Source organism: Nelumbo lutea, chromosome 4, assembly GCF_056320005.1.
Source record: "Nelumbo lutea isolate HS-2025 chromosome 4, American lotus-T2T, whole genome shotgun sequence".
Classification (NCBI taxonomy): Eukaryota; Viridiplantae; Streptophyta; class Magnoliopsida; order Proteales; family Nelumbonaceae; genus Nelumbo; species Nelumbo lutea.
The window spans coordinates 66,475,389-66,488,083 of record NC_142687.1 but is presented as its reverse complement, the minus strand read 5'-3'; the positions used below and the strand labels follow the sequence as shown (position 1 = coordinate 66,488,083).

General features: G+C 37.7%; 1 protein-coding gene across 2 annotated transcripts in view; it reads left to right on the top strand.

The window, feature by feature from the left end:
- LOC148860922 (5'-3' exonuclease family protein) overlaps positions 1-12,695 on the top strand; it is a 56,326-nt gene that overhangs the window by 7,147 nt on the left and 36,484 nt on the right. For both annotated transcript variants that reach the window (XM_088984205.1, XM_088984204.1), the window contains exons 6-7: positions 2,727-2,775; positions 9,386-9,433. In XM_088984205.1, coding sequence (XP_088840331.1) covers positions 2,727-2,775; positions 9,386-9,433 — 97 coding nt within the window. The remainder of the gene's footprint in view (positions 1-2,726; positions 2,776-9,385; positions 9,434-12,695) is intronic.

The following is a 12,695-nucleotide window of genomic DNA, read 5'->3' as shown; positions in this document are numbered from 1 at the left end:
AAGAAAACTTTAGGGATCTTACAGCGATGGCCCGGCTCGAATTTGTCTCCACATGCATAACAAAGGCTTTTTTTCCATCGGGCTTGCATCTTAGCCCAAGTTAACCTCTTGGCTGAGCCGGGGCCTGAACCAGAGTTGGCGTCCTTGCCTGTGATTCCTACTCCTGATTTGGGCTCCGGTTTACCCAAGATACCTGGTTCTGGGTCCGGTATACCTGGTTTGATCGCATCTCCCAGAGGTCGATTAATCCTTCTTGCCCGATTCAGTTTGTTTTCATGTAGTCGAGCTAATTCTACTGCTTCAAGAACGGTGGTGGGCTGCATGGATTTTACCTCCAGCCGCAATTCTTCCCCGAGTCCACCAACAAAACTGCCGACAAGCGCGTTTTCTGGCCAGCCTTGCACGCGCACAGCTAATCTTTCGAACGTCATTTGATAATCTTGGACAGAGTTGGTCTGTCGTAGCTTAGCGAGGCTTTCATCATAGTTCTCAAAAGCCGAGACTCCAAATCGCATGGTTAAGGCGTCGGTGGAGTTTGCCCATGTGGCTCTTGGGTGCCATCGCCGGTACCACTAGTACCAGACGATCGCCTCTCCTTCCAGGTGTGTAGAAGCTAATGGAACACAATCAGGTCCTTGTGTATTATGGTAATCGAAATATCTTTCTGTTCGCAGAACCCAAGATGTGGGATCTCCCCCTACGAAGATGGGAAACTCGATTCTTGCTGTTCTTGATCCGCTTCGATGACTGGTTTCACTGCGCTCTTCTTGATTCGGCGCAAGGTGGTGCCTGTGCCAGTTGTTCAAGCAAGGATGCAAAGCTTTCTTTGATTTCTTTGACGTTAGCCGATATTCTTTGCATTTCTCCTTCCATGTTGTCGACTCTGTTCTCCATTGCGGATGACCTTGTGCTTGGCATCTTGGCTCTGATACCAACTTGTTAGGAACTGCCTAACTCAGGTACTCTTTCGAGGGAGCCTGCCTCCTGAGAGAGAGAGAGAGAGAGAGAGAGAGAGAGAGAGAGAGAGAGAGAGAGAGAGAGAGAGAGAGGTTGGTTGTTAGTTATTAGTTTGTTCTAGTGGTTGGCTGTTAGTTACATTCTTTAAAGGCTGGTGTGGCCTTTTCTTGTACACTTGTATTCCCTTTATTTGTGTTTCAACATAAAGAAGGTTATTAACTTTATATGATAAAATTCAAGATAGAAAGTAAAGAGAGAGAGAGAGTAGAAGAAAAAGAAACCTCTCTATACTTCAATAGTAAAACATTAAAACAAAGTATAAATGATATATAGTATATAATAGGATGTATTAACACACATATTTATAAGACCCAACAATATAAATGATATTATAATAAGGTGCCTGTCATGTTTGGGAATTGGGAGTGCTTAAAAATAAGTGCTTATTTGGGCCGGAACCACACTACTAAGCCCTTTTTGATGTTTGAGAATTAAACCTGAATTAAGTGCTTATTTTAAAAATAAGGGCTTATTTTTTAAGCCAAAATTTCCAGCTTTTTTAAGTGCTTATACAATAAGCACTTATTCAATTTTTTTTCTTCCAAAATTATCCCTAGTTGAATTTTAAAATACCACTTATAAAATTATCCCTAGTTGAATTTTATAAAAGTGCTTTCATTAAAGCACTTTTATAAAAGTACTTCCGTAAAAGTACTGTTTTAAAAGTGCTTTCGTAAAAAGTTATTTCATAAAAGTACTTTCGTAAAAGTACTTTTATAAAAGTGCTTTCATGTAAAGTTACTTTTCATAAGTGTTTTTATACACGTAATTTCATAATGGTATGTTTTGAAAATTTGAAAGAAAGTGAAGGACAAAATAGTCATAAATGCTTATTTAAGTGCTTATTGGAGAAAAGACTACCAAACACCCAATATGAAATAAGTGTTTATTTTTTTAAATAAGCACTTGAAAAAGTTGGGTGCCAAATGCAAATAAGTGCTTATTCGAATAAGCACTTGTTTTCAAGCATTCAAATAAGCACTTATTTTTAACATAAGCACTCCCAAACATGGCCTAAGTCAAGGTGTTTGGGCAAGGCACCCAGCCAAGGGCATCTAGCACCTAGGCGATGCCTTGACAACTGTGCTTCTACCTTGGCTGCATAATTCAAGATAGAGATGATTTTAAAGAACCTCAAAGGGAAAGAGTCGGGATAAGAGATTTACTTGTTTTTTATGGACACTTACTTTTAATGATAAAAATGGATGTTCTCATTGATGCCTATTTAAGATTTTTAACCTCCTATCAATTTGTTTTATGTAGACAGTCCTTTTGTTGTTTTTTTAGGTCCTGCCTGCATTGCCATATCTCTTAGAGTTTCATGGATAAAAGGTTTTCTTAATAATTTTTTTTTTTAATTTTTTTGTTTTATAGATTTTGCAGATTTGAAATGACCAATGAAGCCAAAACTTTAAACCATGCTTGAAGTTACATGACTCTTTAAAGGAATAAGTTTTGAGCAAGTAATGTACCCCTTAAGATACAGAAATCACATAAATCGACTAAGATTTAAAAGCAAAGGCTGCACTTGATCAAATGTATGGTTGTTATTCCTGTATCATTTTCTTTAATATATTTGTATTTTGAACTTATGCCACAGTTACTCTAGAAGGGCAGATGCCACTGAGGGGCTGCACTTGATCAAATGTATGGTTGTTATTCCGGTATCATTTTCTCTAATATTTTTGTATTTTGAACTTATGCCACAGTTACTCTAGAAGGGCAGATGCCACCGAGGATTTAGCAACGGCAATAGAGGTAATTACACATTTCTTGTAGCCAGTTTTTTGGTTTATTTATAAATAAAGTTAAATTTTATCATGTTATAGAAACATCTAAACCTCAAACACAATTTTCTTCGATAATACCTTTTCCCTCGGATAAAGACTTAGCTATGCAGTCTAAACTACTAAGGGGGATCAAAGTTAAAACTTCAAAACTTGATAATAACTTATAGTTGCAATGACCTTTATTTGTGGCTCTATTAAATGAAAAATCTTTGATTCTGTTAGCTTTGTCTTAAAAATGCTCTCTTTTGTCCATTTTTTTTTGTATACTCCAACATATAGGAGATGATAATAATTTAAAAAGAAATCTGCATTGACTTTTGAATGATATAAACAATAGGTTTGAAACTAATGGTGCCTAGGGGTGTAAACAAGTTGAGTTGGGATGAGCTGTGCTGAGCCTTGCCCAGCTCTGCTCAAGCTTGTGAACTAATACTTGAGCTCAGGTTTGACTATTTTAGGTAATGTTTTGATACTGGGACCATTGCAGCCCAAATTTAGAGCTCATGTTTTGAGGCTTTAAAAATTAGACATTAAAAGGAAATAGAATTAACAAAAGTTATAACAATGATATCTATTCTATGCAATATTTTTATTATACATCATATATATATATTATACTATCTAAGTTAGCCAAGATTTAGCTGAGCCAAAACCGCCCAAACTTGGCTCCATTTGCTTAGACGAATGAGCTCAAAATCAGGCTTAGGCTTGGTTTGTGCAAGTTGCCATATTCTGAGATGTGATTCAAAACTAATAAAATCAGTAGAATATTTCAGAATAAAGTAAAAGAAATCAGAGAAGAAGAATGAGACATCCATAAGAAGGGAGAAAGAAAGGAGGAGTTCGAATGCCTCATCTTTTCCCTACTCTTATCTTTTATAAAACATACTTAAGTTACATAAATTACAAGGAGGCCCTTAAGTAAGCGTCCACATCAGCACTAAACTTAGAAAAACATAAAAAGAATTAAAGGCCCATAAAGAAAAGGCCCAATAAGAAAACTTAACATGAAAGAATTAATAAGAAAGACACTAATGGGCTAGGGCCCATTCGGCTCAGTCTCTCTACACTCCCCCTCAAGCTGAGCATAGATATCCATCATGCCCAGCTTGCTTATATAATAAATCAGCTTTTCTTTAGGAACACCTTTTGTCAAAACATCAGCCAACTGTTCTTCAGAAGCAATAAATGGTAGACAGACTTCTCCTATGGCAACTCTCTCTCATATAAAATGCTTGTCAACCTCAATGTGTTTAGTTCTGTCATGTTGAACAGGATTGTGTGCAATGTTGATAGCATCCTGGTTGTCATAATATAACATCATTGGCTTATCACAGTCTATACCCAATTCATCTAAAAGTGATATCAACCGCAGAAGTTCAGAAACTCTCTGTGTCATTGCTCTGTATTCCATTTTAGCTAAAGATCTTGCCACTACAGACTGCTTCTTTCTCCTCCACGATACAATGTTCCCTGCTACAATAGCGCAGTGACCTGAAGTAGACCTATCATCAATACATCCGACCTAGTCAACATCAGTGTATGCTTCTAGATTCATGTGTCCATGCTTAGCAAACATGATACCTTTCCCTGGAGTCCCTTTTAGATGGCACAGAACTCTCTCAACAACTGTTAAATGTCTATCTCTGGGAGAATGCATAAACTGGCTGATTACACTAACTCCATAGGAGACTCTTGAGATGAACGACTTCCCGAGTGTCATTTCATGTAACCACAATATCATCAACATAGACAATTAGGAGGGTCACTAAAGAATCTCTCCTCTTAACAAACAAAGTATGGTCCGACTGAATTTGTGTGTATCCAAAAGCAACAAGAGCAGCCCGAAATCTGTCAAACTAGGCTCTAGGAGACTGACTGCTTAAGGCCATAAAGAGATTTCTTCAGTTTACAAACATTTCCTTGCATCTCTTTCCCATTCACCCTTGGAGGTAAAGACATATAGACTTCTTCATTTAGGTCTCCATTCAAAAAGGCATTCTTCACATCAAACTGATGAAGTGGCCAGTCAAAAGCAGGAGCTAAAGTTTCTAAATAGTCAATACCATACATCTGATTATACCCTTTAGCAACCAAACGACCTTATATCTCTCAACATTACCATCAGAATGATGCTTAACAGTAAACACCCACTTACAACCAACCGGTTCCTTTCCCTTAGGCAAATCCACAATTTTCCAAGTATTGTTCTTATGCAAAGCATATAGTTCAGTCATCATAGCATCTCTCCATTCTGGTTTGGATAAGGCATCTGGGACAGACCGGGGAGTTACATGTGTGGAAACAAAGGCAATGAAGGAATAGTAGGAAGGGGAAAGGAGGCTGTAGGACAGGTGTTTCGAAATACAATGAGCTGTGCATTTCCATTTGCCTTTGTGAAGGGCAATAGGGAGATTAGGGTTAGGGAAAGTATCTGAAGTGGTAGAAGAGGGCTGACCTGTTATCTCAGTAGTGATGGGAGGAACAAGAGGCACATCTGAAGGCGTGGAAACAATTTGCTTGTGTCTACGTCTTTGTCTCTGGTACCACCTCTGGATAATAGGATGGGAAAGAAAAGAAGGGGGATGATTATGAGGAGGGGGAGTAGGGATAGATGACTCAATTGGAGTAGACTCTATGGAAGATTCAATGGGAATTAGAAGAGGAATAGATGGTGACAATGCAAACAACTCCTCTGAATGCTCCCCCTCAAGAGAAGTACCAAAGAAAGGAACATGCTCTGCAAATGTAACATCTCTAGAAACAAAACGAGTGCTCGAACCGAATCAAAACAGCAGTACCCCTTTTGTGTTGAGGCATATCCCAAAAGGACACACTTGTTTGCTTTAGGCTCAAACTTATGTCTTTGATGACTGCGAACATGCACATAGCAAGTGCACCCAAACACCCTAAGAGGAAGAGAGAAGAGATCATCGTTTGGGAAAAGCAAGCTAAAGGGAGTTTTAAACCCTAGAACCCAAGAAGGCATTCAATTTATCAAGTATGTAGTTGTAAGGACAGCATCACCCCAAAACTTAATAGGAACATGGGAAGCAAAAAAGAGGCTCCTCGCAACCTCAACCACATGTCTGTTCTTCCTTTCCGCCACTCCATTTTGTTGAGGAGTGTAGGAACAGGAACTCTGATGAGTAACTCCGAAGGTTTCAAAATATGAGGAAAGACTCTTCTCAAAATATTCCCTTGCATTATCAAATTGGAATATTTTGATCCGAGTGTTGAATTGGGTAAATATAAGTTCATGAAATTTTTGTACAATATTTGGTACTTCATCCCGGGATTTCATAAAGTAAATCCATGTGTAACAAGAAAAATCATCAATGAAAAGAATGAAATATTTGTAACCCCCCATAGCAAGTAAATGGTATGGACCCCACACATCAGAGTGCACAATATAGAAAGGAAAAACAGATCTTTTATTACTCACTGAAAAAGATTGTCTACAATGTTTTGCAAGTTCACATGATTCACAATGAAGACTCGATAGGGATATTCCCTTAAACATTTTTGGAAACAAATTACTCAAAGCTGAAAAAGACAAATGACCAAATCTGAAATGACATGTCATGACTCTATTAACTGACTGATAAAATAGACTCCAAAACAACTCCACTAGGTAACCCAGGACTTTGATCAGAGACATCCAACAAGTATATCCCATTCGCCTCATGGCCACTCCCAATTGTCCTCTGAGACTTCAGGTCCTGAAAAACACAATAAGTAGGAAAGAAGGTTATGTTGCAGTTATTGATTTTGTTAAACTACTAACAGATAAAATGTTAGTGCTAAGTTTGAGAACATGAAGGATAGGAGATAATACAAGTGAGTCAAAGGCTTTAATATTCCCCTTGCCAGAGATGGGAGCAAAAGACACATCGGCAAGAGAAATCTTCTCTCTACCCATGAGGAGCTGGTATGAACAAAAAAGGTTGGGTATGTTAATCATATGGTCTGATGTACTAGAATCTATGATCCAAGGAATTCTATGATTACCTGAGGCTGCGACATGATTTGCAGAAGTACGAATACCTGAATGGGCAAAAACAGATGTAGAGGGGGTGCCTGAGGAGGAAGATGCAATAAAAGACTCCAAGTGGTTTATCAACTTCTCATATCTCTCAAATCCTGCCTTCACTGCTGTCAGCTGTTCCACACAGATTTTTCTTCACATTCAGATACTGTAGCAACATTTGCATTCTTGGGCTTTCTAGACTGACCACCCTTCTTAAAGTTGTTGTTCTGAAACCTCTTAGGAAGAAGATCTGGATGAAACTTCTAACAAGAATCCTTAGCATGTTTCGACTTTTTGCAATATTCACATATCACACCTCCTTTTTTTCGTTTAGGCCCTTTGGTTTTATTCCAGCATGTGCAAAATGTTATGGAGGAGGTGGGGTTTGTAGTTGTACCTGTCACCTGCTCTTTTCACTGCTCAGCATAGAGTATGCCTAAGCAAGTGACACTTCATCCTTGGCTAGGATATTCTGCCTTGTAATATCAAATTCAAGATTGAGTCTTGTAAGGACCCTAAGAACCTTGTTTCTTTCAACAAATTTTCTGAAAGTTTCTGCATCTTTGGTGCTTTCCTATACAAATGCTTCCATAACATCTATCTCTTGCCATAATGACTTCAACATCGAATAATAGACAATCACACTCTTCTCCCCCTGTCTTAAATTCTTCACACCACTCTTTAGTTTGTAGGCCCTTGCAACATTTAATTTCTGAGAATATGTCTCTGTCACAATATCCCAAATCTCCTTGGCTGTAGTCATCCACAGATAGTGTTGACCTATATGGGGCTGCATAGAATTTACCAACCTCCCAATAACCATTTAGTTATCCTCCATCCATTTCTCATATGTAGGGTTAGACTCATTCGGCATCGCCTTACTACCCATTAGAAACCCTAGTTTACCTTTACTACAGACATGGATCTTAATGGATTGTGCCCACGCAAGGTAATTTGTTCCATCAAGTTTAATTGTAGTCACTCTTGTAAAAAAGGAATCTACGGGACCGACCCCCATCATCGGGATTTGCTTCACCTCACTTCCAGATTGCTCCGTCAATCAAACGAAAATTAAGAAATTGATGTTTTTAACCTTTATAAACCTAACTAAGGTCAGTCGAGCACTCAAAAGCCCCAAAACTAGGGTTTTACTGTACCTGGCCTCTGGGGAGAAAGAGAGAAGAGGTAGCCGCTCAAACCAGAGCTATCCAAACGACTTCCAATTGCAGTCGCCCACTTTTGGAGATAAAAAGGAACCCTCCAAGCCTTGAGCGCCACATCCAAATAGCCTCTTCAACTCGTAATTGGAAATTTTCTAGTTGGTTAGGGTTTTGGGAAAAAAAATTGTAGTCCCACTTTCTTGGCAATTTTCGGCCAGATTCTAACTCTCCAAACCCTCTACCAACTAATTGAACAAGATCTCGGAATAATCAGCAATTTATCTCTCCATACACCTTTCAATTAGAAAAAAGATGTATGGGAAAAAAAAGAAAAAAAAGGAAAGGGAAGAGAGAACCAAGGTGTGATTCAAAACTAATAAAATCAGTAGAATATTTCTGAATAAAGTAAAAGAAATCAGAGAAGAAGAAGGAGACATCCAGAAGAAGGAAGAAAGAAAGGAGGAGTTCGAATGTCTCATCTTTTCCCTACTCTTATCTTTTATAAAACATACTTAAGTTACATAAATTACAAGGAGGCCCTTAAGTAGGCATCCACATCAGCAGTAAACTTAGAAAAACATAAAATGAACTAAAGGCCCAATAAGAAAATTTAACATGAAAGAATTAATAAGAAAGACACTAATGGGCTAGGGCCCATTTGGCCCAGTCTCTCTACATTCTGCTTGTAGACTTGTGATGTGGAGTTAGGAACGATTACATGATCAAAATTTTATTAGAATTTCCATCCACTTGGAAAAGAAAATCTATTTGTTGGGAGAAATAACTTCTCATGGAAATTGATTGGGAAGGTGCTTTATTATTTCTCAACAAGGGATTGAGAAGAGATTGAACTATTTTTCTTCAGGATCATGGTTCCATGTCTGTCTGTCCTCCATGTTTGATGGTGGAAAGTTCAAATAGACTGATATTCTAAATCAAAAACCAACTTCCCTTTCATCAATCATGTTAGTTAGGGGTTAGATACCACTCAACATTTGTATGAGTATAACATATAATGTTGCTTCTATTTCTCTCTCTCTCTCTCTCTCCTGGGACTTTGTAGGTTAAGTTTCTCAATACTCATATAGTCGTATCTTTCCAAATTTATTTGCATGTACAACATGTACAGATTTCTTTAGTAATAGATCTGTTAAAATTCAACATGTTGCATTTTATGTATTTCAGCTGTGTTAATGCTATGAAGTACTTGCACTCGTAAACAATGCTATAAAGTATATCAGTATATGCTAGGGCTGCCTGTGCAATGCCCTGTTTCTTATGGGGTCTGTATCGCACCCGACATGGGTGTTCAGTATGTAGAAGTATCCGTGTTGTATAAATTTTCCATGTTTTTTTAATGTTTTTACTTTTTTTGTTTAATAATGCAGACTGGAGACAAGGAGGATATTGAGAAGTTCAGTAAGCGGACAGTGAAGGTTTCCCTTTTCATCTGTAGTACATTACAACAATTTATTATTCCAGAAAACTGGATGCTTGGAATATACAACATATTTGAGTCAGCTGTTGAAGTTACTTTTACTCAAATGCAATGTGATTGGAATGTGACAACTTCTAGGATTTTCATTGGACTTTAAAGTTTGGTTTTTCACTTGAAGTTCTTGTGTTTGACAAGTTTGCAATCTGAACTTCTAAAGACATATGGAACCTTTGAGTTATTTAGCTTTTTATACAGAAATCTGCTCTTGTGGCTTGTGTTACTTCCTAATTTGTTTTCTTGTGTCCTTTTTAGTCTCTGATCGGGCTTTGCAGACTTGCCCATGTTGGCTGAAATATCCTGACGGGGGTAAAATAAATAAGATTTTAAATGCTCACAATTTTTTGCTTAATTTGATTACCCTGGATTGTTTTTTTATCTGGATATGGGTTTCTGGAGGTTGCTACATTGTTAAGATTGGGATTCTAAATGCAAAATGGGATGTTCATGTGCAGAGTTCCTTTATTTGAGTTTGTATGTTCCCTTTAGTCCAACTGAGTAAGTTTGTGCAAACCTTTCATTGTTGTCTTTTTTAATCGTTAGCTATTATTTTATTGCATTGTAGAAGGAGAATATGCTGATATCCTACTCTCCAGAGAGTTATGTAGGTAACTCAGGACCTCAGCAGCCATAGGCTGACAAAACATTAGTTGATAAACCAGCAAATAATTTACAAATGATGAATTTTTATGGGACTTCTCTGGGCAACCTGAATCCCTCTGGAGTTGGGGGAGCATTCAGAGACAGGGAAGGCAGGTCGATTTGCACTATACTCTGTCCCAATAGTTGTGGGTGATCCATAACTCAGGACCTCAACAGCCATAGGCTGACAAAATCTTAGTTGATCAACTAGCAAATAAATTACAAATGACGAATTTTTGTGGGAGTTCTCTGGGCAACCTGGACCCCTCTGGAGTTGAGGGAGCATTCAGAGACAGGGAGGGCAGGCTGATTGCACTATACTCTGTCCCAGTAGTTGTGGGTGATCCATTAAGAGCTGAGGTTATGGCCTTATTTCAAGGTCTGAGGCTGACGAAGCAATGGGGCTTCACAATTTTGAGGTGGAGGGAGACTCTAAATTGTTAATAGGATGGCTGCAGACAAATCTTGGGGATTTGGACTTTTAGACAGCAAATGAGGGAGAATTTTTGCTTAGCAAGGGAAGCTGGCGTACTTTTCAAATGGATAAGGAGGTCAGCCAATGGTTTGGCTGATACTTTGGAAAAGCAGGGGACCCTTAAGGAGATTATCTTTTGGGCTGTGTTGTAAACCTTGAAATAAAGTATGGGGTCAACACTCATGCTTTGAGTGGTTGACATTGTATGTTTTAACTGTTGTTTTAATGAAGGCTAACTGTTTCGAATGAAAAAAATTACAAATGATACTCTTGAACCCAGCTTCCTCCAATCCGTTACACTCTTGTTGACACCTTATCTAGCTAGGCTATCTTTGAAGCTATTATCAAACCCAGATATCCTACTAGTTCAGATTGGTAGATAATGACAAAGCTTCTCTGGTTTGACGTATTAAAACACCAAGGTCCTTCAATCTTCAATAGAAACTGATTAATCATGACTTGACAGTGTCCAACAATTGGTCATTTCCACTCCCTTTCTCTTGCAAATCCAAGTCCATAAAGAGCTAAGAGTTTTTTTTTTTTTCAATTTTTTTATCAGCATCACAAAATTTGATTCATTAGATTAAAAAGAACATATACAACAAGGAGTTGTGGGCAGAAACAAGAAGCCCATGAAGAACTATCCTACTATTTACAAAACAGCCGAGAGCATGGGTTGTCTTGAATTCCTTGTTTTGCTAAACCATCAGCCATACTGTTTGTGGATCTCCTAATCCACTTTATTTGGATCATTATGTCTTCAGATATCTGCTCGAAGTGCCTGAACTCATTCCTTAGCTTCCATATTACTCCTTCCTCCCTCTTCAGCCATCCCACAACTATTTTTGAATCACCTTCAATAATCAGCCTATCAGACCCCATTTCTTTAGTTTTCTCTACTCCATACACTGCTGCCATCAGTTCTGATCTCATCAAATCTCCATGCTGAACAGGACCTGAATTCATGGCTAGAATGTTTCCATCTTCTTCCCTTATGACCCCACCAATATCCGAAAGGCCAGGGTTTCCCATACAACTACTATCAAAGTTCTGTTTCTTCCACCAAGCACATTGAGGAGACCAGACCTCATGTACTATTTGTTTTCTAGAGAAAGAGCCAGCAATTATTCCCCATGAGCTGAAGAAATCTTCTACCTTAAAGTCAGCATAAAGCTTTAAGGTTTTCACCCATTGTGCCACCCAATGTTATAAAAGAGCAAGACGCAAGGTGAGGCACACGCCTTTTTAAGCAAGGCACAAAAAATAAAAAAGCTAAAAAAATGTCAAATAAAAAAAAAAAAACCAAAAATTCAAAAAATAAAAAAATTATTAAATGTAATATTAATAAAAATATAAACTTAAATTTTAAAATAAATGTTTTAAAAAACCTATTGTCTAATATTAGAATACATAAAGATAACATGTAAAGCATATTCAAATGAGAATTTAAAAATAAAATCAAGTATATAAAACATTTTCAAGCATATAAAACCCACAATCTCTCTCTTTTTTTTTTTTTCTCAATTGCATTACTTCAAATAGCTAATGTGATGTAAAACATATTACATTCCTGATTCTACAAGCCGCCTTTGTACCACTGCGACGCCCCTCGAGGCAAGCCCAAACAAGTCAACTTTAGGTCTTAAATTCTTAGTTCTCACATAAAAGATAATGACTTTATAGTTTTTATTGGTTTTTAAGAAGATATTTTATTAAGATGAATGAATGAACAACATTACCAATTAGGGGGTTCTCGAAGCCCAAACTAGTCATCCTTTAAGGTTATAACCTCATTTAAAGCTTCCTTACTCCTTTCCATGTCTTCAAAGATTCTTTGGTTCCTTTCTTTCCAAATTGTCCAGGCCACTATTGCTCTAGTGCATCTCCCCATTATCCCTCTTCTTTTGGAGCACTTGAAAATGTGAGAGCTAAAAATACTTCCAGACTATCAGGGGGAAGCCATCTACAGTCAAAAAGAGATTCAAACCACTCCCAAATAGAGTTAGCAAAAGGATAGGAAATTAAAAGATGAAAGGCAGTCTCACCATATAACATACATAAGAAGCACCAACTTGGGGACCAGCAC